Source organism: Diabrotica virgifera, chromosome 8 (genome assembly GCF_917563875.1).
Source record: "Diabrotica virgifera virgifera chromosome 8, PGI_DIABVI_V3a".
NCBI lineage: Eukaryota > Metazoa > Arthropoda > Insecta > Coleoptera > Chrysomelidae > Diabrotica > Diabrotica virgifera.
The window spans coordinates 58400545-58426966 of NC_065450.1; the positions used below are offsets into that span (position 1 = coordinate 58400545).

General features: G+C 34.0%; 1 protein-coding gene across 1 annotated transcript in view; it reads left to right on the forward strand.

Moving 5' to 3' along the window:
- Nucleotides 1-14726, forward strand: part of LOC126889284 (juvenile hormone esterase-like) — a 90550-nt gene extending 75824 nt beyond the window's left edge. Inside the window, exons 10-11 of the mRNA XM_050657409.1 lie at nucleotides 13942-14068; nucleotides 14498-14726. Of these exons, the coding sequence (XP_050513366.1) occupies nucleotides 13942-14068; nucleotides 14498-14681 (311 nt within the window). The 3' untranslated portion in view covers nucleotides 14682-14726. The remainder of the gene's footprint in view (nucleotides 1-13941; nucleotides 14069-14497) is intronic.
- Nucleotides 14727-26422: the final 11696 nt, after the last annotated feature.

A 26422-nucleotide genomic window follows, 5' to 3' on the forward strand; every position in this document is an offset into this window, starting at 1 on the left:
GTTATACAAATCAAGAAAAAAAGATGACAATGCGCAACCTCCAATTACAGTAAAAACTGGAGTATTAAATCAAGGATCGGATTTAATGCCCGATATAACAAAATCAGAAATCAAAGAGGCTCTGAAGAAAATGAAAAATAATCGAACCACAGGTGAAGATGGAATAGTATCAGAAGCACTAAAAATTGGAGGAAATATACTACTTGAAAAAATTAAACAACTTTTCAATATCTGCCTTCACAACGCCAATATTCCAACAGACTGGAACAACGCTACTATGATTCTATTACACAAAGCAGGAGACAAAGCCAATTTAGAGAATTACAGACCGATTAGCCTCCTCAGCCATTTATATAAGTTATTTACGTGAATAATAGTTAAGAGAATGGAAAGAAAGTTAGAGACTTATCAACCAAGAGAACAGGCAGGATTCCGAAAAAATTACGGAACAAATGACCATCTACAAAGTATAAAAACCCTGATAGAGAAAGTAGTGGAATACAATAAACCCCTAGTTCTAGTTTTTATCGATTTTCATAAAGCCTTTGATACAGTTGAACTTAGCAAAATATTACAGGCGCTTAAAGAATGCAGGCTAGATTATAGGTATACAAAATTATTACACAAAATATACTTACAGGCAACAACCACTGTCAAATTACATACTAACAGTAATCGCATAAAAATAGAACGGGGGGTTAGACAAGGAGACCCAATGTCACCTAAACTTTTTAATACGGTCTTAGAACATGCTTTCAAGAGTTTGGATTGGATGACAAAGGGAATAAAAATAGATGGAGAATACCTAAACAACTTACGTTTCGCCGATGATATAGTCATAGTAGCTGAGGATCTAGGTATGGCAAGAGAGATGGTACAAGAACTCGTTGTAGCTACAGAAAATGTTGGTTTAAATATAAACATCTCAAAAACAAAAATAATGACAAATTTGGTACCCAACCAGAACATCAGTATTGGTGGGAAGGAAATAGAACTCGTAGATAGATATAAATACCTGGGACATGAAATTACGATTGGCAGGGATAACCAGACTCATGAGCTGAAGAGAAGAATCGGTCTTGGGTGGGCAGCATTTGGAAAACTGAGAGAAACTTTTAAAAGTGAGTTACCCACATGTCTAAAGAGAAAGGTATTCGATCAGTGCGTCCTCCCAGTCTTGACGTACGGATCAGAAACACTTACCTTAACTAAAGCCTCGGCTACCAAACTAAGAGTCACGCAGAGAAGAATGGAGCGGTCAATGTTAGGAATAACTCTGCGAGACAAAATCAGAAACGAAGAAATCAGGAGAAGAACAAAGGTGACTGACGTCATCGAGAGGATAGTCAGGTTGAAGTGGAGATGGGCAGGACACGTAGCCAGAATGACAGATGGGCGATGGACGAAGAGGTTATTGGAATGGAGGCCAAGAGAAGACAAGAGAAGCATCGGTCGACCGCCTACAAGATGGACTGACGACTTAAGAAAGGTAAATAAAAACTGGATGAGGGCGGCGCAGGATAGATGGGGTTGGAAACGAGGGGAGGAGGCCTATGTTCAGCAGTGGACTTTTGAGGCTGGATGATGATGAAACATAATATAAAAATGATGTGACTTTACACATGGATGTAAAAAATATCCAATTGTAACGGTCCACCCGTTATAATATCATTTTTAGCGCTTTAATAATTTTTTAATAATTATTTTCTCGTGGTCCCTTAATTAAATTCCCTAATTTTCGCGTAGTTTACCATTTCTGATTATTATATTTATATTTAAAATTTCTTGCGACGATGCCACACCTAATTATGTGTGGTATCACTGGTTGACTGGTATGACGCCATATCACAACACGCTTAAAACTGCTGTGAGTTTGACAAGGCGATCGTCCTTTACTTGGTTGTTAAGTGTGCTAGAAGTCGGTTCGGTCGACGAAATTTTGGGTTCCATAATGGCGGAAGGTCTCATTTTTTTAAGTCATTCATTGGGAAATACAGTTAAATGGGAAGTGTAAATGGTATCCCAGGGGTTTGCAGAATCCATCCAGCGTGTTCGTGAGGAAAAACAGTAACCAATAAAAGAGATTCCGGTAAGTATATATTTTTTGAAATATAAAGGTTAGGTTGGATATTAACACTAGTTTTTCATTTAAAACATTCTTTCTTAATTTGGTTTCTCTTAATCATTCCACTATGTACAATATGTGTTCGGAGAAAGTTCTCATAGTCGCAATTTTTGGTTAGTAAAGTTTAAAATCTGTCCACACCCAATATCTGATAAATTGTGAATAAAAAGAAAATCTAATGCTATACTCATATCACACTGGAAATATAATATTATCCTATAATATTTTATTCTAACTATCATATTCTGTGTCCAAATTGTACCTCAAGGTTAAACTCATACCTTTTTATATATACGAAGCAAGTTTTCAATCCTAATAGCAAATAATTAATATTGAAAAATATCAAAAATCACTAAAAGATTTTTAAATTGAAAACTTACTGGTACATCCCCATGTATACGCCTCCAAGACTTCTACAATTTGCAAGTCATATGGATGCTGCAGTAAAGACGATAGGGAAGGAATTCTAAACCTTGCAATTCAAATCCCCCGTCTGCAGCTGGCTAGGAACTGAAAGATGCACCATAGTTACTCTACTGAGTAATACGAAAATAAAATAATAAAAATGTGTACCATTTTTATTCGGCTGCAATACGAAGGAAAAACAATCTTACTTTTTAATTAGAATAAGGAGTGCAGCCAGTCCCTTTAACTGCAGTTTTCTGCTCTTATTGGAGCGTCATCAGAAGGAACGTAGGCACTGTTCTCCTTAATCCAATCAAATTGCATCGAAAGGTTTTCCCAAATATTGCAGCCAAAGTGATGGTAATGGGTGGCTAGCGCCATCTGGCCGTAAAAATACGAAGCAAGTTTTAAATCCTAATAGCAAATAATTAATATTGAAAAATATCAAAAATCACTAAAAGATTTTTAAATTGAAAACTTACTGGTACATCCCCATGTATACGCCTCCAAGACTTCTACAATTTGCAAGTCATATGGATGCTGCAGTAAAGACGATAGGGAAGGAATTCTAAACCTGGCAAATTCAAATCCCCCGTCTGCAGCTGGCTAGGAACTGAAAGATGCACCATAGTTACTCTACTGAGTAATACGAAAATAAAATAATAAAAATGTGTACCATTTTTATTCGGCTGCAATACGAAGGAAAAACAATCTTACTTTTTAATTAGAATAAGGAGTGCAGCCAGTCCCTTTAACTGCAGTTTTCTGCTCTTATTGGAGCGTCATCAGAAGGAACGTAGGCACTGTTCTCCTTAATCCAATCAAATTGCATCGAAAGGTTTTCCCAAATATTGCAGCCAAAGTGATGGTAATGGGTGGCTAGCGCCATCTGGCCGTAAAAATACGAAGCAAGTTTTCAATCCTAATAGCAAATAATTAATATTGAAAAATATCAAAAATCACTAAAAGATTTTTAAATTGAAAACTTACTGGTACATCCCCATGTATACGCCTCCAAGACTTCTACAATTTGCAAGTCATATGGATGCTGCAGTAAAGACGATAGGGAAGGAATTCTAAACCTTGCAATTCAAATCCCCCGTCTGCAGCTGGCTAGGAACTGAAAGATGCACCATAGTTACTCTACTGAGTAATACGAAAATAAAATAATAAAAATGTGTACCATTTTTATTCGGCTGCAATACGAAGGAAAAACAATCTTACTTTTTAATTAGAATAAGGAGTGCAGCCAGTCCCTTTAACTGCAGTTTTCTGCTCTTATTGGAGCGTCATCAGAAGGAACGTAGGCACTGTTCTCCTTAATCCAAACAAATTGCATCGAAAGGTTTTCCCAAATATTGCAGCCAAAGTGATGGTAATGGGTGGCTAGCGCCATCTGGCCGTAAAAATACGAAGCAAGTTTTCAATCCTAATAGCAAATAATTAATATTGAAAAATATCAAAAATCACTAAAAGATTTTTAAATTGAAAACTTACTGGTACATCCCCATGTATACGCCTCCAAGACTTCTACAATTTGCAAGTCATATGGATGCTGCAGTAAAGACGATAGGGAAGGAATTCTAAACCTTGCAATTCAAATCCCCCGTCTGCAGCTGGCTAGGAAATGAAAGATGCACCATAGTTACTCTACTGAGTAATACGAAAATAAAATAATAAAAATGTGTACCATTTTTATTCGGCTGCAATTTATTATTTTATTTTCGTATTACTCAGTAGAGTAACTATGGTGCATCTTTCAGTTCCTAGCCAGCTGCAGACGGGGGATTTGAATTGCAAGATTTAGAATTCCTTCCCTATCGTCTTTACTGCAGCATCCATATGACTTGCAAATTGTAGAAGTCTTGGAGGCGTATACATGGGGATGTACCAGTAAGTTTTCAATTTAAAAATCTTTTAGTGATTTTTGATATTTTTCAATATTAATTATTTGCTATTAGGATTGAAAACTTGCTTCGTATTTTTACGGCCAGATGGCGCTAGCCACCCATTACCATCACTTTGGCTGCAATATTTGGGAAAACCTTTCGATGCAATTTGATTGGATTAAGGAGAACAGTGCCTACGTTCCTTCTGATGACGCTCCAATAAGAGCACAAAACTGCAGTTAAAGGGACTGGCTGCACTCCTTATTCTAATTAAAAAGTAAGATTGTTTTTCCTTCGTATTGCAGCCGAATAAAAATGGTACACATTTTTATTATTTTATTTTCGTATTACTCAGTAGAGTAACTATGGTGCATCTTTCAGTTCCTAGCCAGCTGCAGACGGGGGATTTGAATTGCAAGGTTTAGAATTCCTTCCCTATCGTCTTTACTGCAGCATCCATATGACTTGCAAATTGTAGAAGTCTTGGAGGCGTATACATGGGGATGTACCAGTAAGTTTTCAATTTAAAAATCTTTTAGTGATTTTTGATATTTTTCAATATTAATTATTTGCTATTAGGATTGAAAACTTGCTTCGTATTTTTACGGCCAGATGGCGCTAGCCACCCATTACCATCACTTTGGCTGCAATATTTGGGAAAACCTTTCGATGCAATTTGATTGGATTAAGGAGAACAGTGCCTACGTTCCTTCTGATGACGCTCCAATAAGAGCAGAAAACTGCAGTTAAAGGGACTGGCTGCACTCCTTATTCTAATTAAAAAGTAAGATTGTTTTTCCTTCGTATGGCAGCCGAATAAAAATGGTACACATTTTTATTATTTTATTTTCGTATTACTCAGTAGAGTAACTATGGTGCATCTTTCAGTTCCTAGCCAGCTGCAGACGGGGGATTTGAATTGCAAGGTTTAGAATTCCTTCCCTATCGTCTTTACTGCAGCATCCATATGACTTGCAAATTGTAGAAGTCTTGGAGGCGTATACATGGGGATGTACCAGTAAGTTTTCAATTTAAAAATCTTTTAGTGATTTTTGATATTTTTCAATATTAATTATTTGCTATTAGGATTGAAAACTTGCTTCGTATTTTTACGGCCAGATGGCGCTAGCCACCCATTACCATCACTTTGGCTGCAATATTTGGGAAAACCTTTCGATGCAATTTGATTGGATTAAGGAGAACAGTGCCTACGTTCCTTCTGATGACGCTCCAATAAGAGCAGAAAACTGCAGTTAAAGGGACTGGCTGCACTCCTTATTCTAATTAAAAAGTAAGATTGTTTTTCCTTCGTATTGCAGCCGAATAAAAATGGTACACATTTTTATTATTTTATTTTCGTATTACTCAGTAGAGTAACTATGGTGCATCTTTCAGTTCCTAGCCAGCTGCAGACGGGGGATTTGAATTGCAAGGTTTAGAATTCCTTCCCTATCGTCTTTACTGCAGCATCCATATGACTTGCAAATTGTAGAAGTCTTGGAGGCGTATACATGGGGATATACCAGTAAGTTTTCAATTTAAAAATCTTTTAGTGATTTTTGATATTTTTCAATATTAATTATTTGCTATTAGGATTGAAAACTTGCTTCGTATTTTTACGGCCAGATGGCGCTAGCCACCCATTACAATCACTTTGGCTGCAATATTTGGGAAAACCTTTCGATGCAATTTGATTGGATTAAGGAGAACAGTGCCTACGTTCTTTCTGATGACGCTCCAGTAAGAGCAGAAAACTGCAGTTAAAGGGACTGGCTGCACTCCTTATTCTAATTAAAAAGTAAGATTGTTTTTCCTTCGTATTGCAGCCGAATAAAAATGGTACACATTTTTATTATTTTATTTTCGTATTACTCAGTAGAGTAACTATGGTGCATCTTTCAGTTCCTAGCCAGCTGCAGACGGGGGATTTGAATTGCAAGGTTTAGAATTCCTTCCCTATCGTCTTTACTGCAGCATCCATATGACTTGCAAATTGTAGAAGTCTTGGAGGCGTATACATGGGGATGTACCAGTAAGTTTTCAATTTAAAAATCTTTTAGTGATTTTTGATATTTTTCAATATTAATTATTTGCTATTAGGATTGAAAACTTGCTTCGTATTTTTACGGCCAGATGGCGCTAGCCACCCATTACCATCACTTTGGCTGCAATATTTTGGAAAACCTTTCGATGCAATTTGATTGGATTAAGGAGAACCGTGCCTACGTTCCTTCTGATGACGCTCCAATAAGAGCAGAAAACTGCAGTTAAAGGGACTGGCTGCACTCCTTATTCTAATTAAAAAGTAAGATTGTTTTTCCTTCGTATTGCAGCCGAATAAAAATGGTACACATTTTTATTATTTTATTTTCGTATTACTCAGTAGAGTAACTATGGTGCATCTTTCAGTTCCTAGCCAGCTGCAGACGGGGGATTTGAATTGCAAGGTTTAGAATTCCTTCCCTATCGTCTTTACTGCAGCATCCATATGACTTGCAAATTGTAGAAGTCTTGGAGGCGTATACATGGGGATGTACCAGTAAGTTTTCAATTTAAAAATCTTTTAGTGATTTTTGATATTTTTCAATATTAATTATTTGCTATTAGGATTGAAAACTTGCTTCGTATTTTTACGGCCAGATGGCGCTAGCCACCCATTACCATCACTTTGGCTGCAATATTTGGGAAAACCTTTCGATGCAATTTGATTGGATTAAGGAGAACAGTGCCTACGTTCCTTCTGATGACGCTCCAATAAGAGCAGAAAACTGCAGTTAAAGGGACTGGCTGCACTCCTTATTCTAATTAAAAAGTAAGATTGTTTTTCCTTCGTATTGCAGCCGAATAAAAATGGTACACATTTTTATTATTTTATTTTCGTATTACTCAGTAGAGTAACTATGGTGCATCTTTCAGTTCCTAGCCAGCTGCAGACGGGGGATTTGAATTGCAAGGTTTAGAATTCCTTCCCTATCGTCTTTACTGCAGCATCCATATGACTTGCAAATTGTAGAAGTCTTGGAGGCGTATACATGGGGATGTACCAGTAAGTTTTCAATTTAAAAATCTTTTAGTGATTTTTGATATTTTTCAATATTAATTATTTGCTATTAGGATTGAAAACTTGCTTCGTATTTTTACGGCCAGATGGCGCTAGCCACCCATTACCATCACTTTGGCTGCAATATTTGGGAAAACCTTTCGATGCAATTTGATTGGATTAAGGAGAACAGTGCCTACGTTCCTTCTGATGACGCTCCAGTAAGAGCAGAAAACTGCAGTTAAAGGGACTGGCTGCACTCCTTATTCTAATTAAAAAGTAAGATTGTTTTTCCTTCGTATTGCAGCCGAATAAAAATGGTACACATTTTTATTATTTTATTTTCGTATTACTCAGTAGAGTAACTATGGTGCATCTTTCAGTTCCTAGCCAGCTGCAGACGGGGGATTTGAATTGCAAGGTTTAGAATTCCTTCCCTATCGTCTTTACTGCAGCATCCATATGACTTGCAAATTGTAGAAGTCTTGGAGGCGTATACATGGGGATGTACCAGTAAGTTTTCAATTTAAAAATCTTTTAGTGATTTTTGATATTTTTCAATATTAATTATTTGCTATTAGGATTGAAAACTTGCTTCTTATTTTTACGGCCAGATGGCGCTAGCCACCCATTACCATCACTTTGGCTGCAATATTTGGGAAAACCTTTCGATGCAATTTGATTGGATTAAGGAGAACAGTGCCTACGTTCCTTCTGATGACGCTCCAGTAAGAGCAGAAAACTGCAGTTAAAGGGACTGGCTGCACTCCTTATTCTAATTAAAAAGTAAGATTGTTTTTCCTTCGTATTGCAGCCGAATAAAAATGGTACACATTTTTATTATTTCATACCTTTTTACATTTGCTAATTGATGTTTTTTATTTCTGTTCATTCTAAAAACCTCTTCGCCATTACTTCATCTGTTGTTTTTTTACTCACACATGTCCGATGGGAAATTGAAACTAAGACTGGGAAATGTTTGTTTTAGCCATTTGGGAAGAATATTAAACCCTACTATGTAGACCCTTCGACCACCTGGAAGGAGCCGATTCCAGCCACAGCCCCAGCCAAGTCAATCTGGGAGTAAGTTATTTTAGGGAATAAGTTTTGGGGGCATTCCAGCTCCTTTTCGTCTTCGCACCTGGGTCTACAGGACATCTGGCGCCATCCTGGTGCTCATTTTGGGGATACAGTAGCAGACTTTTTAGGAATCATTGGGATTCGTTTGGGAACAATTAGTGTGGTGACTTTAAATAACTATGGTTTTTATATTTCAGACATTTATTTGATACATTATGTTTATTAATTACTTTTTTCAGATTTAGCGTATCTTTGTTTTTTATATGACATATTTGTATATTATTGCATTTGGTTCCCAAACTTTGTATCTACGGTAACTTCTTGTGCACAGGAATATGCCTAGAAAATTAGGTTTTATACTTTATTATTGGTTTGATATTTATTTTGTAATATTACTTGCTGGTTCCCCAAATATTTTCTTATTTATTCGCTTTATTTCATTTGTTCGGTTAATTCGTCGTTACTTTATTTTATTGCATTTGCTCGGGTAATTTCATTTCTATTTCTTTTATTCATTTGTATATTTAATTTTGCTTTATTCATTATTGTATATTCTCTTAGTGAGGCTTGGGCATATCTATTTGTATTATTTGCATCTTTGTCAGTTTCAATTTAGTGGTACGTAGCAAGCGTACTATAACCATTTGGTAGAAGACTCGTGTGAGTTGTACCCTATATGTAAGTAAGAGGTACTTATACCTGTAATTTTGTAACAGATAACATTATTGTTGTTATCTTAGATATAACCTCTGTATAACTTTTGTCATGTTAGAGTCACAGTATATGCTTTGTCTAGCTCGGAGATTGTTAAAAATCTGGTAGTTAATTTTAATAAATGTTTATTTATTTTGTACATCATTTATTCTTATTCCCTTTATATTTACATTTACTTACATATTTAATATATTTAATATTTGACAGCAGTGTAAGATACCTGGGAGAATGATCAAAGATCATTTTCATGGCGCCCATGATTTGTTAGTATATTTATTTTGTTCGTGTTTAGAAATTATTCACCTTCATTCATTTTCAGTACATTATTCTTATTTTATTATTTCACCTTTCTTAGTCATCAGTATCTACTTTGAGCTACTGTTCTTCGAGAGGCATGCAAACGAGCCGTATCCATCCTCGAGTGTCAAGTTGTTCTCTTGCATCTCTTGCTAGCCAACTCTATTCAGTTTGCCTCTGTCTCTTCCCACTTCTACTTCTATCCCTTTTAATCCCCCTTTATTCAGTACTACTGCAAAGTAGTATTTTTCCTACTGCGGCTTCTCAACGCTGAAGCCCCTTCATTTTTATTTTCATAATAGCCACAACTATTTAGTATTTTAGTTCTCTTTCTTTTTCCTTACTTCTGTTGGAGTATATCTTTCTTTTTACTTTCACTCCAACAGAAGTTTTCTTATTTTTTGTTACACAATGTTTCACGCTCGAGGTACCATTGAACTAAAGTTGACTTGTTCACATCATGGCTGTGTTAAAGCAAGTGACTTTGATAGCGGAAATCACCATTCAGGATTTCCGCTGTCACATCATTTTTATATGTTCCTATGACGGATTAATTTTAAAGGGTTTTACCCTAATATTTTTACTTTGGTGGTTAGCATGTTTGATTTAAGTGAGTATAACCTATAACTTATTAAAGTCAAAGTCAAAATTTTAAATAGTTTGCATCATTTTATCAGATTGTACACATTTTAGGAAACACTGATGATGATAGGTCAACGGATTGAAAACTAGTTCTGTTTGTTTTATGATGTAGTCCTGTATAGGGATTTTAACAAATATACCTTTTATAAAGGATTTCATGTTTTTTGTAATCGAATTAACTTCAAGGTATTTGGAACGCTCTTTAAAATCTGATTCGTATTGAGAAAAGATAATTTTTCAACAAAAGATTGATTACATCGAAATTATTAGACAAAGAACCAAAATGACTATCTACAGTACATTGATTAGACTCATATTGTCCTTTTCATGAGCATTTTTCAGTGCGTAACAAATGATAGGAAAAAGGGTAAGTCCGTGATAATACACATTTATGACATTTATTCTAACATGCCATTTTAGTTAAATCTGACAGTTGTCACATTTTATTTTCAATTTGGGATAAAAACAAATCAAATATGTTTCTTGCATTTATAAAATGGTATTTTCTTTGATTTGTATAGTCTTATAAATTATACAGATTATATTTGTAATATTATTATCTAATTAAAAAAATTATTTTTTTTATTATGGCGCCATCTATAGACAACTATAATAACTAGAATAAATGTTGTAAATGTCTGTAATCACGGACGTGCCTTTTTTTCTGTCACATACAATTTAATGCGTTAGAATGAAATCGAAAAACTGTGACGCACTGAAAGATGATCATGAGAAAAAGAATAGTAACCTATGGTTGGGAAACCTGGGTAATGACAAAAAAAAGAAGAAGCCCAACTCGAGACATTCGAGAGAAAGATACTGAGTAAAGTATACGGCCCGATCCAAGAGGAAGACGGCACATGGAAAATCAGGAGAAACGACGAAGTTAGTGAACTGAAGGGAGAGTATGATATTATAAGATTTGTGAAAAGTCAAAGACTCATGGCTGGGGCATGTCCAGAGACAAGAAGATGCAAAAACACCAAAAAAAATATTACAGTGGAAGCCGATAGGAAGACGAAAAAAGAAAGACGAAGACAGAACGAGATGGTTCGATGAGTTGAAAACCATTAATATAAGACAACGGAGCTGTAGGGTACAAGGAAGATCTGAATGGTAGAACATAGCCAGACAGGCAAAGACCCATCCAATGTTATGATACCAAAAGAAAAAGAAGAAGAAGAAGAAGAAGAAGAAGAAGCACAAAGCAGATGCCTGGAAATACTGGTATTAAAGTGAGCGAAAATGCGGACCTATTTGTCAATAATTGGCTCAATACATTTGAGCTCAATACATTTGAGCATTATCATAGTTAGACAAGGTCATAATGGACTTTGTTAAAAAAGGCTATTCTGAAAGAACAAGAGTCATAATACTTTATAAAATCTAAAAATTAGTAAAAAGACGGCATAAAGAACCAAAAGCGCGCCCGCTAGAGGGTTAAAAGAAGAATTTCCACTTGAGCCGTGTCATTAAAAACATTATACCTACTTACATTACGAAAACAACGCCTGTTGACAGTGAAGTTACAAAATAATGAAACAAAAGTTTCATACGGGTACTACCCAGAACAACGGAAAGTCGCTCAAATTATTCTCATACCTAAGCCAGGGAAAATAAAACTCGGGTGACTTCATACAGACCAATAAGCCTGCTACCTATTCTATCAAAAATCTTGAAAAAACTTTTCCTTAAACAATTATCCCCAGTTGTAAAAGAAAGGAAACTAATTCCCCAACACCTATTTGGGTTCAGAACAAAACACGGGACGATAGAACAGGCACATATACTGGTAAAACACATCAGAAATAATCTAGAAAATAAAAGGTATTGTTCTGATTCATTCCTGGACATTGGTCAGGTCTTCGACAAGGTATGGCTTGCTGGTATGCTCTTTAAACTAAAGAAAAACCTTTGTCATCCTTTTCAACAAATCCTAAAAAGCTATATTTCCAACCGACATTTACTAGTCGATCAGGATAATGAATACACAAGCCTAAGACCAATAAAAGCCGGTGTGACACAAGGAAGTGTCTTAAGACCAATATTGTACTTGCTCTACACTGCTTGCTGACCTACCAACAAGTAACAGAACAACGTGTGCAACTTTTGCTGAGGACACTGCTATACTAGCCTCTCACCATGATCCAAGCACAGCGTCCAGAACTCTTCAAAAAGACCTTAATAATATCCAAAGATGGCTTAAAAAATGGAAGATAAAGGCGAATGATAGTAAATCCACCCATGTTACATTTACCATGAAAAAACAAACATGTCCATCTGTAACTCAAAATGAAACGCAATTCCCACAAACCGATACTGTCAAGTACCTTGATAGGCGATTAACTTGGCAAAAGCACATTTTCACAAGAAGAAAACAACTAGGAATAAAATTCCGAGAAATGTACTGGATGATCGGTCGTAAATCTCAACTATCACTTGAAAACAAACTGCTGATATATGAAGCTATATTAAAACCAGTGTGGACCTATGGTATCCAACTTTAGGGGACAGCCAGTCAAACAAACCTAGAAATACTGCAGAGATTCCATAACAAAGTCCTGAGAACAATTCTGAATGCCACTTGGTACGTGCCAAACTATGTGATAGAGCAAGAGCTCAATGTGGCATCCATAAAAACAGTAATAACAGAATATTACAAAAAGTATACCAAGAGACTAGAATCTCATCCAAACGAGTTATCCAGCAACCTCACTGATGACCATAATGATGCGCGACGCCTTAAGAGATTCAAAGTAGTGGACCTAGCAAGAAGATTCAAATAATCTGTGATAATTAAACTTATTTTAACTTGTTTTAATTTAAGAGGAAACAGTAGCGATCAACAGGTAGCGAAAACGCGTTCCAAGATTGCGGCTGTAATTTTGAATATTTTTTCGAGACATTTGGCACACGTATTCGTAATATTATAAAGAATGGCGGTACAGAGCCCAATTTGAAAAATATATTAATATGTGGAAATTATTCTGTAATTAAATAAAATATTAAAAAACGAGCCTGTACCGCCATTAAGAAGAACAAAAAAATACACTTTCTTCAAATAAATTTTTTATCCGATGCCTAGATTTTGTGTCATTTTGGAACTACTAAAATTTTTTATTTAATTAGTAGTTCCAAAATGACACAAAATCTAGGCATCGGATAAAAAAGTTTATTTTAAGAAAGTGTATTTTTTGTCCTTCTTAATGGCTGTACAGGCTTGTTTTTTTAATAATGTATTTAATAACCACATATTAATATATTTTTCAAATTGGGCTCTGTACCGCCATTCTTTATTATATTACGAATACGTGTGCCAAATATCCCGAAAAAATATTCAAAATTACAGCCGCAATCTTGGAACGCGTTTTGGCTACCTGTTGATCGCTACTGTATCACCTTAATTTATGTAAATCTCCCTCTACAGGTCATTTAATTTTTGTCAAATAATAAAAAAAAAGTTTCATACTAATAAAACAAAAAAACAGCATGTTTCTATACATCTCCCACATTGGAGAAGAATCTCATAAACGATATCCAATCTGATTGTTCAGTGGATATCTTTTAACACTGGAATAATTGGATGATATAACAGAGACGTCGTTCTCTTTGGCTATGCCAAGTGTTACCTTCTTAGATTGAAATGGAAATCTCTAGTTAAATATAGCAGATAATATAAAAATATCGTAGGGCAATAATCTCAGAAATCTTCTTTTAATTCATATCTATAAATTGTACTATTGTTTCAGGGACTCAACACACTGAAGAACTTAGATATATGTGGGGAAATGTAGAAGATCTTCCATTTAACAATACATTTCAACCAATAATGAAAGAGCGCATGTGTAGACTTTGGTCTAATTTTATTACTTATCAGTAAGTATATTTTTAATTAAAAAGAACTCGCCGTAAAATGAAATCAAGAGACGTATTATATTTCAGTTCGTTCAGAGAGCGCCGTAAACACCCTTACCAGTTTCTCTCTCATTAGAGATCTTTAGAGAGTGTATATACATATGGCTATCTCTGAACCAACTGAAAGAAACCAAGCCTCCTAGAATCGAATGACGACAAACTTCATATGGATGCCGTAGCAACATCTGCCTAAAACGTGTGCTGGTTTCAAAATTCACGAAGTAATGCTCAAAATCGTTCATTTCTGTCTCTACAGCTTGGACTATTATGTTCAAGGCTTGTTAGACAGGCTCATAAAATCAAGCTGATAGTTCTGTAAATTAAATAAACAAAGTACAGTAAAGTTCTTTCTGATTTCTTTAAACAAACTTTATTCAAAAATTTTTTTAGGAATCCGACACCATCTAAATGTGATCCTAAATTATTAAATCTTCAATGGCCAACTGTAAAACCAACTAGCACCAATTACGTTAGCATAAATAAAAAGTTTAGGACATATTCAAATCCAAGGAGATACAATCACATTAGGAGTATTCTTCTGAAGTATTTACAGAATCCAAGAATGGTCTACTGATGTATAAAAACTGTTGCAAATAAAATAATAATACGTACTCCTGTATGTCTAAGCGTTATACTTTATTTATTATTCCTTCAATTGAATTGCAAAAAAAAACTCAAAAAAAATAATAATAAAACTGGTTTTTATGCCTTTTTAACATTTTTTAAAAATTAGAAATGCATCTAGGTACTTCGAGTTCAGAATAACTGATTACAAAGCAATATTAAAAACGTCATAGTAGAAAGCCGAATACTGACATAATTTGGAAAATACGTCCGCTCTACGATTGTATTAGAGCCTAATGCATGACTCGACCAATGAAACATTTCATTCATGTATCTATGAGCGAATGATCCCATTCGAGGGACGCATGATTATAAAACAGTATGTTAAGGGGGTCTTACAGAAAAAAATAAGACAAGTTGGCCATGAAGAGGCAAATAAGGGTAAAAATGTAAAAGTGAAATTTAATAAGCTAATAATAAATGGGAAAACAATGAAATCGAATAAAAACAGTAACCAGCTAGAGGAAATTCCAGAAAGGAATCCAAAAAACTAGCACCTGAAAAAAACCCACAAGACACTTCACAAACGATGACGGATATGGCAAAAGAAAAGGCAGTGAATAAAAATACAAGAAATAGACCGAACACAACTGACAAGACCGAAATTGACACCAGAGAAACCATAGCCATTGGAGCATGGAATGTAAGAACCTTATATGAAAACGGCAGATTAGAGCAAGTAGGCCAAGAAATGGATAATTACAAGTTGAAATTTATTGATTTAAGCGAAACACACTGGAACGGCAGCGGATCAACTCGAGTAGGAGACCAAAAATTAATGATTTATTCTGGGAATACATCTGAAAATGCGAAACACGAAAAGGGTGTAGCAATACTTTTATCTCAAGAAGGAAATATGCTTTAATGGAATGGGAACCATCATCTGAGAGAATTATTTGGGCTAGACTCAAAGCAAAGTACTATAACCTAATAGTGATCAACGTTTACGCTCCTACAAATGAAAATAATGATGCAGAAAAGGAAGAGTTTTATAAAAAATTGCAAGCAACGTACAATAATATAAACAAAAAGTATAAAAGAGATATAAAAATGATAATTGGAGATTTTAATGCCAAAATTGGCAATGATAATATAGAATATGAACATGTGATGGGAAAAGAAGGTCTAGGAAGGAAAAATAACAACGGAAATCGATTAATTGAATTCTGTGAACAGAATGAGCTCATTATAGGTGGCAGTATTTTTAAACATAAGCATATCCACAAAAAAACTTGGAAATCACCGGGTGGTAGATATAAGAACCAAATCGACCATATACTAATTGAATAAAAATGGAGAAGCTAGCTACAAGATGTCAGGGCCTTAATGGGTGCAGATGTGGATTCGGACCATATGCTTATCAGGGCCCAATTAAAGATGAAACTAGCCAGAGAAAATAATCGCAAGACTACCAGAAGAAAAAGATTCAATGTAGAAATCCTAAAGCAAGAAGAAACAAGGAAAATATTCACCGACAGACTTAAAGTGAACCGAAATATACACCACTGTAATGGAGACTCTGTGGAAGAAATATGGAAAAACTTCAAAGAGGTCATGATGAAGACAGCAGACGAAACAATCGGGTTGAAAAAAAAGTGAAAATAAAAAATGGATAACTAAAGACAAGTTACAGCTTATAGAAGAAAGAAAGAAAATCAAGAAAGGCATATTGCAAAAGAAGGAACAAGGGAAGAAGAGATCCTTGAAAGAAAATACAAAGCAAAAAACATAGAAGTGAAAAAGACATGCAGAAACGATAAAAGGAATTACATAAACGAAAGGCTAAAATCAGCAGAGAGAGCAGCACAAGATAATGATCTACGAACACAACACACGATTACACGAAACCTAACAGGCAATCGAGCAAGAAGTGTAAGAGAAATAAAAGATAAAAAAGGAAAATTAATTAAATCTGAGAAAGAAATAACTCAAAGATGGAGAGAATACTTTGAAGAAATATACGCCAAACATGACCGAACCCAAGAATTGGATGAGCAAATTGAAATACAAGAATTAGAGGTTAACACTGGGGTAATTACAAGAGAGGAAATTGCCAACGCACTTAAGTTATTAAACAATGGCAAATCCACAGGAACAGATAATTTACCTATCGACCTGATAAAATCAGACACCGAACAAGCCATAGATATGCTACATAAACTTTTAAATAAAATATGGGCTAACGAAAAACTGCCACAAGAATGGAAAGAGGGACTGATAATAAAAATACCAAAGAAGGGAGATCTGAGTAACTGCAAAAATTGGCGTGCCATAACTCTATTAAGCGCCTCATCCAAGGTGCTAACAAATATTCTGCTCGAAAGAATGAAAGAAGATTGGACAAGAAACTGAGAAGTAACTAGAACAAGCTAATGAATGGCAGAAAGACATAAATTTAAGTTTTATCGACTTTGAAAAGGCTTTCGACCGAGTCAATAGGGAACAAATGTGGAAAATTTTAAGACAGGATGGTCTACCAACAAAAATTATTAACCTGATCAAACTGTTTTATGATGAGTATAAAGCTAGACTAGAACACGAGGGAGCAATCACAGAAGAAATAGCTATTGAAAGCGGTGTTAAACAAGGTTGTATCTTATCTCCTACTTTGTTCCTTATCTTGGTAGACTGGATTATGAGGAAAGTAACGGATGATCGGACAGGCATTAGATGGAACCTCTTTAATCAGCTTGAAGATCTTGAATTTGCTGACGACGTCTGCCTGTTAACAGAACACAGAACTCACATGCAAACAAAAGTCGATAAGCTAACACAGTACTCTGATATGATTGGTCTCCGGATAAATACAGAGAAGACAGAAATCTTAAAAAATGATAACCCGCAAATTAACAAAATAAAAATAAAAGACAAAGAAATTGAAGAAGTAGAGAAAGTCACTTATTTGGGATCAATCATGGAAAGAAAAGGAGGATGCATGAAAGACATACAAGCAAGAATAACGAAGGCAGAATTCGCCTTCAATGCGTTAAATAAAATCTGGCAAACAAGTGAAATAACAGAGTCAACAAAAATCAATATATTCAATACATGTTTAAAAAGCATATTACTCTACGGAGCAGAAACTTGGAAGCACGACGAAAGCACAACAAAGAGGCTACAGACTTTTGTAAATAGGTCCTTAAGAAAGATCTTAAAAATTTACTGGCCTAATATAATAACAAATGAAGAACTATGGAAACGATCGAAACAAACCAGTATAATAGCAACAATCAGACAGAAGAAATGGAAATGGATCGGTCATACGTTAAGAAAAGATCCTAGTAACATCACAAGACAAGCACTCGAATATCAAACTGAGGGTACAAGGAAGAGGGGACGACCAGATAATACTTGGAAGAAAACAGTAACCAGAGAAGACAACAGAATCGGCTTAAGTTGGGGGGAAGTGAAAAACAAAGCAAGAAACAGAGGAGAATGGAAGGAACTGGTACGCAGATTAACTAGAGAATAAACACAAGAAGACGCGCTGAGCTGGCCACCAGCCGTCCTACACTATCGGCCAAGAAACGCAGATGCGCCCAATACTCCACTAGGAGTGATGGTCCAAGAGATTTTAAGGGGGTAGGAGCAAAATTTCGGCTCAAATGCATTTTAAATGCATTCATTTTTTCGGATTCTGAGAAAACTAATAAGTAATTTTAAAAACTTTAAAGGTAGAATGAGAGACTACATCATTACCGAGGGTAAAAAGTCCCTGAAAACTTCTATAATGTTTATTTTAATAAGTTACAGGGGAGAAACATGAGAAAGTTTAGTGTGATTTTTAATTTCAAATAATATCTCATTCAAAAGAACCTTTTTGTTTTTTCTATGAGACTTTCGGCTCTCGGCCGATAGTCACATAGATACGATAATGTAGTCTTTATTACTGCGTTTAAATTTTTCAAAAATATTTATTAGGTACAGTTGAGTCTACGAGTCTTTACCCGTTCGTCATCATTTAAAGCATACGAAATAAGTCGAAATTTACTAAACGCAACAAGTGACAGAGAGTGGGTAATACTCCGATCACGGGTTATAGTATGTATAAAATTTGATGTTACCAAATAAATGGAATGTCAAATTTAAGTTTTGTTTTAAAATGTTGGTGCATAATTACAGCTACATTTGAAGTAGCTTAATAAATTATTTTATTATCATTGATTAGTAAATTAATAAACAATTTATTAAAAAAAATTCAATAACCTTTTTTTTTATGTTATTTTATTCACTTTGGCGGAACATTAAACACAATCATTCCTTAACTGTGTCAATGAGGTTAGCTTTATACGTTGACAAAATTAATCGTAAAATAACATAACCTTACCATAAAATTTCAAACTCCAATATACAATTAGTTGTGAAAACAGCTGTTTGTATACTATAAAAAACTTCAAAATGCAAAAATTCGACAAAATAACAGCAAAAAATTCAACAAACTGACAGCCACAAAAGTAAACAAACCAAAACGTCAGAAATTGTACTTAAAATATGTGAAAACATCCCCAATCGTCTTTTTTTGTACCTATGTCTTTTCAATGTACTAGTCTAGATCGTTCATAAAAATAATATGTGTTTTTACTTAATAACAGGCGGTAGCTGGTTTGTCATTAGTTTGACGCGTGGAAGAGAATAATGCTAGATAAAAAGTATGTGCTTTATCTTGCCAGGTATTAATGACGCACGAGTAAGGACTTGTGGGCTCAAGTGTAGTTTTTTCAGGATTCGAAAAAAAATATACACCATGTCCGTGGTGATATTTTCCAAATCGAATATTCGCTATCTTTGTCATACAACGCACTCAATCATAAAGAATGTGGTGATAAGACAGTGACAAACAAAGCTACTAAATATTTGACACGGCTTCAGTAATATTCAGGAATATATTGAGTTTTTTATTAAATAATATTGATAGTGTGTTTGATAAATAATTCATTTAAGACGTTAAATTAATAAAAAGTTATTTATTGTTTATTATTTATGAAAGATCCAAGCAGAGAATACACCAGGATATATCCTGTGATCCAATTATTTTGTTGTTAAAGATGTTAAAAATTTATCTAAGCCTTCCATAGCAACAATATGTTATTAAAAATATTACTTTATCAGTTTTTCTCTTTTCTAGATTATTAGTTTTTATTGTGGCGTGGCCAAGTTCCTTGACAGTCCGAGCCATTTTTAAAAATTTGAAATTTTTCTCGAGCCGCAATTAAAAATGATTTCAAAAGGGTAAAAAAAGATTAAATTTTTCTGTCACTGCTTGGATTTTTAAGTGAATTTTACTAATTCAGGATATGTACTTCGATTTTTCATCATCTTTCTGGGACGGTCCAATGATCTTCTACCGTCTCTCAAAAAACACTCTCTTTAACACTCTGTTTCCTCTGAGCATACCACGTGACCTGTCCATCTTATTTTAGCTTTTATAATTCGTACATACCTCCAGAACGCTTCCATTTATAAAAACAAAAATTGGTACGCATATTTATCTTCCAGAGATAAATCTATTCCATCCATTGCGAATTTTTACTACCGATCATAGGCGTCCGTTTTGGGCAGGGCAACGGATATTTTATCGCATAACTTTTTTGTCTTTAATTTTTAAGCGTTTTTGACTCTGAATTATAAAATTGTGAGGTATTCTAGTACTAAAAGGTACTCTTGCTTTAAGTCGATAGAATACACCGTTTTCTAGAAAAGTCGATTTGAAAATTTTTCGTTCTTTGAACTTCAAAAAAAAATTCAAAAAAAAAACCTATTTAGAAAGACGAAAACTGGTACATTTATTTATATTCCAGAGATGAATCGATTTCATTAATTGCGAATTTCTAGTACCAGTCAAAGGCGTCCGTTTTGGGTAGGTCAACAGTTATTTTATAGCGTAACTTTTTTGTCTTTAGTTTTTAAGCATTTTTGACACTAGATTATTAAATTGTGAGATATTCTAGTACTAAAAGATACTCTTGCTTTAAGTCGGTAGGATACATCGTTTTCTAGAAGAAGCGATTTGAAAGTTTTTCGTTTTTGGAATTTGAAAAAAAAATTGAACAAATTTTCAAAAAAAACGATGTATTTTACTAACTTAAAGCAACAGTAACTTTTAGTACTCGAATACCTCATATTTTAATAATCTAGTGTCAAAAATGCTTAAAAACTAAAGACAAAAAAGTTACGCTATAAAATAACTGTTGACCTACCCAAAACGGACGCCTTTGACTGGTACTAGAAATTCGCAATTAATGAAATCGATTCATCTCTGGAATATAAATAAATGTACCAGTTTTCGTCTTTCTAAATAGGTTTTTTTTTTGAATTTTTTTTTGAAGTTCAAAGAACGAAAAATTTTCAAATCGACTTTTCTAGAAAACGGTGTATTCTATCGACTTAAAGCAAGAGTACCTTTTAGTACTAGAATACCTCACAATTTTATAATTCAGAGTCAAAAACGCTTAAAAATTAAAGACAAAAAAGTTATGCGATAAAATATCCGTTGCCCTGCCCAAAACGGACGCCTATGATCGGTAGTAAAAATTCGCAATGGATGGAATAGATTTATCTCTGGAAGATAAATATGCGTACCAATTTTTGTTTTCCTAAATGGAAGCGTTCTGGAGGTATTTAAGAAAAAGTAATTACAAGACGCCATCTTCAATGAGCTCTAGCTCCCTTAGGAAGCAATTTCGGACTAAGTGAATAAGGTTAAATTGTCTTAAAATTATCTGAACAATATTCTGTCTTCGTTTGTCAGTAGAGTTTCTGGACACCCTGTATAAATTTTTGTAACCGCTGAATACATAGTTAGTGAAATAATAACCATATTAATTAACTCAATTATTAATTAAAGCGATTATACAAGTAACGGTTATCCAAGACCACTCAAACGCCATCTCTAAGTTAATGATGACAATGTCATTGTCAACAAATTAATGTTTACATCTCCATACCAGTGAGAATTTTACTACTCATAATTTGCAGTGTAAAGAAAGAAATCATAGAGATAGCCGTAAAATATTTATGTCTACACTCTTAAAAGTAATCCCACACCAAGGAGCATAAACATTTTCTGTTTATATGGCCTTTGGGGATACGATTTCATAATTTATCAAAATATCATCTACGTAACTATCTCAGAGCATTGAGCATTAAGAGTGATTTTGAGTACAGTTAAATAAAATTACAATAAACGTTAATCAAAATGTAATTTCGTACCGATTGGAACAATAGGTCTGGATCCCGCGTATGAAAAAATAGTTGATTAATAGCAAGCTGAAAATTTGTTAATAGCTTAAGGGTTTCTAGTCAGATAAACTTTGATATATGGGAACACTGTAACAGGGGCAGTTTTAATTGCGGAACAGGTTAAAAATTTGAAACGGTCAGAACACAAAAACGGCACATTTATTTTGTCCGACAGAATAGACTTAAACTCTCCGAACAGATATTAAACTCTCATGCAAAAATCAGACTTCTATTTATCACCTGTCATAATTCCTGTCATTTGACATATTCTACATGTTCCACTCATTAAAACGCCCATTTGGTGATAAATAGCAGTCTGATTTTTGCATGAGAGTTTAATCTCTGTTCGGAGAGTTTAAGTCTGTTCTGTCGGACAAAATACATGTGCCGTTTTCGTGTTCTGACCGTTCCAAATTTTTAACCTGTTCCACAGTTAAAACTTTCCCTGTTCCAGTGTTCCCATATATCAAAGTTTGTCCAACTAGACACCCTTTAGCTATTAACAAATTTTCAGCTTGCTATTAATCAACTTTTGTTTCATACGCGGGATCCAGACCTAAAAGTTTTTATCAAAGTTTAGGTGAAAACAAAAAACAATTCAAAAAAGTATTATAATAATTTAAATATTTAAAAATCGTTTTGTGCTCTTTTGATGAATATTGCATTTTGGGGTTGCGTCATTCTTCTTCTGGACCGGCGAATTTGTCCTCAAACAACTTCTTGGGTCTTTTCTATATTATATGCTTAGGGTTCTTAGTTTTATAGTGGGGAGAAAGGTCAAAAATAGATTAATAGTAGCATAGGAATGTTAAAATCATAATAGATTGTATGAATAAAAAAATATCAAGATCGAAAAGTAATCCTAATATTTTGTTTTTATTGTATCCCAATGATCATTCGAGAATCTGGTCAAGTTTGGAGCGCTGTAAAACCTAGATAAATAAATAGAATTAAGCACCTTTATAGTGAAAATTGTTAGCTGAAAAACCCTCTACAAAATTGCTATAATAATATTTTATTGTAAAATGAACTGAAAAAAAGTTATAACCTTCAAAAGAAAACTTGTTAAAACATTTTTACTTATTTTTCTTTATATATTTTTTTTATTCACTTGACGATAAAAAGTAATAAAAACAAAATTATAAAAAATTTAATTTGCTACATTTTATGTTGTATTAGATTTTCCGTAGGGTTAGTAGTTTACGAGATATAGCGCGAAACCCCTTTTCACCCCTTTTCCAAGATGGCGGCCGGGGGACAAGGGTGGCGACCCAAAAACTTAAGCTTCTACTTAAGCGAACTTAAGCTTCTACTGATCCCCCCTATACATTACAAAAATAAAATTGACTACTCTAACAAATGCAAGGTATGGCCTAAAAAATGTAACATTTCAATGGACTAATCTGTTTAGAAGCCCAAAAATTGTTTATAATTTTAAAATATTCCAATTTCAATTCTGTAAAGTAGATTAGATAAGTATAGTGCCTTTTTATACAAAAATCATAGTTATTCTTATGCATCATAATTATTGTGGTTATTATAGCGACCGTAAATTTTTAATTAACAATTTAATTGTTGCTAAATTGTTGGAAAATTAATTACGGTGAATTTTTATTTGGGTATTTTTGGTGTAAAGTTAAAATCTTTGGAGTTATAGAGCAAAAATTGAAGAAGAGAAACACGATATTCGGGCGCCATTTTGTTTATAAAAAAAGTAGCACACTATCTGCGGACTTTGCATACCTATATTATTATTATATAAGATCATAAGATTCGATTCGTAAATAAATTTTCCTTGTATTTTGCTAATTAGCCCAGAAGCACCAATTAATGGCAGGGGAGCAAAGTATACTAAATGTGCAGTCACTCGGGCGCGATGGGGACCTATTGGATTGTGAAGAGTAGGTTCTAAAACCAAAAGAAGTTAAATAAAGTTTTCCATTTAAGTGGGTACTTTCCATTTTTTTAATTTAATTTTCCATTTCCAACACTCATTTTTTTAGATTATAGCGCCATCTATCCACAATTCGAAAAATGGTCTCGAATAAAAATTACTTATTTTTACGTAAGGAATCCAAATCTGCAATAAAAAATGGGGGCTCTCATTTTTCAAAAATATTGAACAAGTGTATTTTTCAATTATTTGTCGATCTGATGTTCATTTCGCATAATATCGCGAGATTCGTATTTAAAATATTAAATTTACCCCCACTCCTCTAGGTGGGAAGTCGTTTTTGGTATTATTCGATGGATTTTTGAATAATATTGAGCACGTATTTTTTAGTTTTTCGATCTGTCATTCATTTCTCGAAATATTCGCTTTTTTCTGGTGAAACTTTGGGACTCGCCCGTTTCCTTAGGCCCCGCTCAAATCGTCAGATTTTTGAAATATACACTATTTTTCATGTACTTAACTCACCTTATCTTAATCTGACAATTTCGAGTATTTTTAAGGATAGATTTTTTTTTCGGGCCCCCCTTAACGAACTCCCCTGTGTTAAGAGCCAATATATGGTAGAGGTACATCTGCAGGGTACCAGGTTTCTCCCCATATGATAATCTGACGCGATCGAGTAACTGCAAAAATCCCTTCTTGGGTTCCCCTACCATAAGCACAAAATTTCAAAAGAGGCATACAAATAAAAAAATTAAAAAAGCATAAAAAAGTGGTGTCAAAATGACTTATTTTTTTTGCTTATTTCGTTCATATTATAGTCCTGCTTGTATTATTTACCATAAGCATTATGCTTAGAAATCCGTACTCTACAAAAAGATGGAGTTTTAGAAATTTGGAATTGACATTATGGTCTTAATAAGACTAAAGAAAGATTTAATGGTAAGGATATATAGTTGTAGGTGCGAAAATATAGTTCACACATTTTTTTATAATTTGTTAATATGACAACTAAAGAATATTTATACGTTTTTAAAAAATTTTATCTTGAATTATCAGTAAAGTAGTAAAACTAAATCTGAATAATAACCAAACGAAACAATAAACCACTTCAATAATTATGATACTATACTGAATTCGCTCTACCAAGATTCATTTTGACACTGACGTTAGTAATTTCTTTTTTGGGAAGTTAAGTTGTCAGAAGTGATTGGAAATTACTACACAACCAACGCACCTGCTCATAGCCAATATTATTAATAGTAAACAGACATAAAAATAACATATACCTTACGCCAATCAATAATTATTTATTTACACCATTATAATGTATTGATAACAAATGACAAAATTATTTGTACAAAATAAAAATATTTTGTAGAAATAAACTCCACAAAATTTTATGAGATTAATATACACTCCCACTATTTCTAATAATTCTTCTTTTTTTAGTGAAAGATTACGTTGATTTTATCAACCAGAACAAAACAAAATATATGCAGGTAAGTAAAAACACAGAAATAAGGCAGCCACAAAATATAACAATAGGAGAATACGACATTGAGGGGGTAAAAAACTTTACATACTTGGAATCCCTAGTCACGTCTGATAATAACGTAGCAGAGGAAGTAAAGAGGCGAATATTTATTGCCAATAAAAGTTACCATGGCTTAATTCGGCAACTAAGATCAGATAACGTCGCAAGGAAAACAAAATGCCAAATATACAAAACCTTAATAAGACCGGTACTCATATACGGCTCAGAAACCTGGACAGTCACTAAAAGAGAGGAAACATTGCTAGCCACCTTTGAAAGAAAAATCTTGTGACACATATATAAGGGCACAAAAGAAAATGGAATTTAACGAAAAAGGTACAACTTTGAACTATACGAAATATACCAGGATCCGGATATCATAACATTCATTAAAATAGGACGGCTGCGTTGGATGGGACATGTAGAAACAATGGAAGAAGGCGAAATTCCAAACAAAATATTCAAACAGATGCCAGTGGGAAAAAGAACAAGAGAAAGACCGAAGCTGAGATATTTAGAACAAACAGAAAATGATATACTAACCTTAAAAATAAAAAACTGGAGAAAAAAAGCACGAAACAGATCAGAGTGGAGAAGAATCCTGGAACAGGCCAAGACCCAGAAAGGGCTGTCGAGCCAGTGATGATGATGATGAAGTTGATTTTAGCAGTTAATAGTGTGAGGTAGGAATTTTTGTGTTGTATGTTTCCTATTCCAAATGTATCAAAGTGAATCTCGGTGGAGCGAGTTCAGTATAACTCATATTCTTATCGACACATGCGTCAAAGTTGAATAAACAAAATACGTTTTTATCTTGAATTATCAGTAAAGTATTAAAACTAAGTCTGAATAATAACCAAACGAAACAATAAACCACTTCAATAATAATTATGATATTAACTCGGATCTTATCGACATATGCGTCAAAGTTGAATAAGTAAATAAAATACGTTTTTATCTTGAATTATCAGTGAGGTAATAAAACTAAATCTGAATATTAACCAAACGAAACGATAAACCA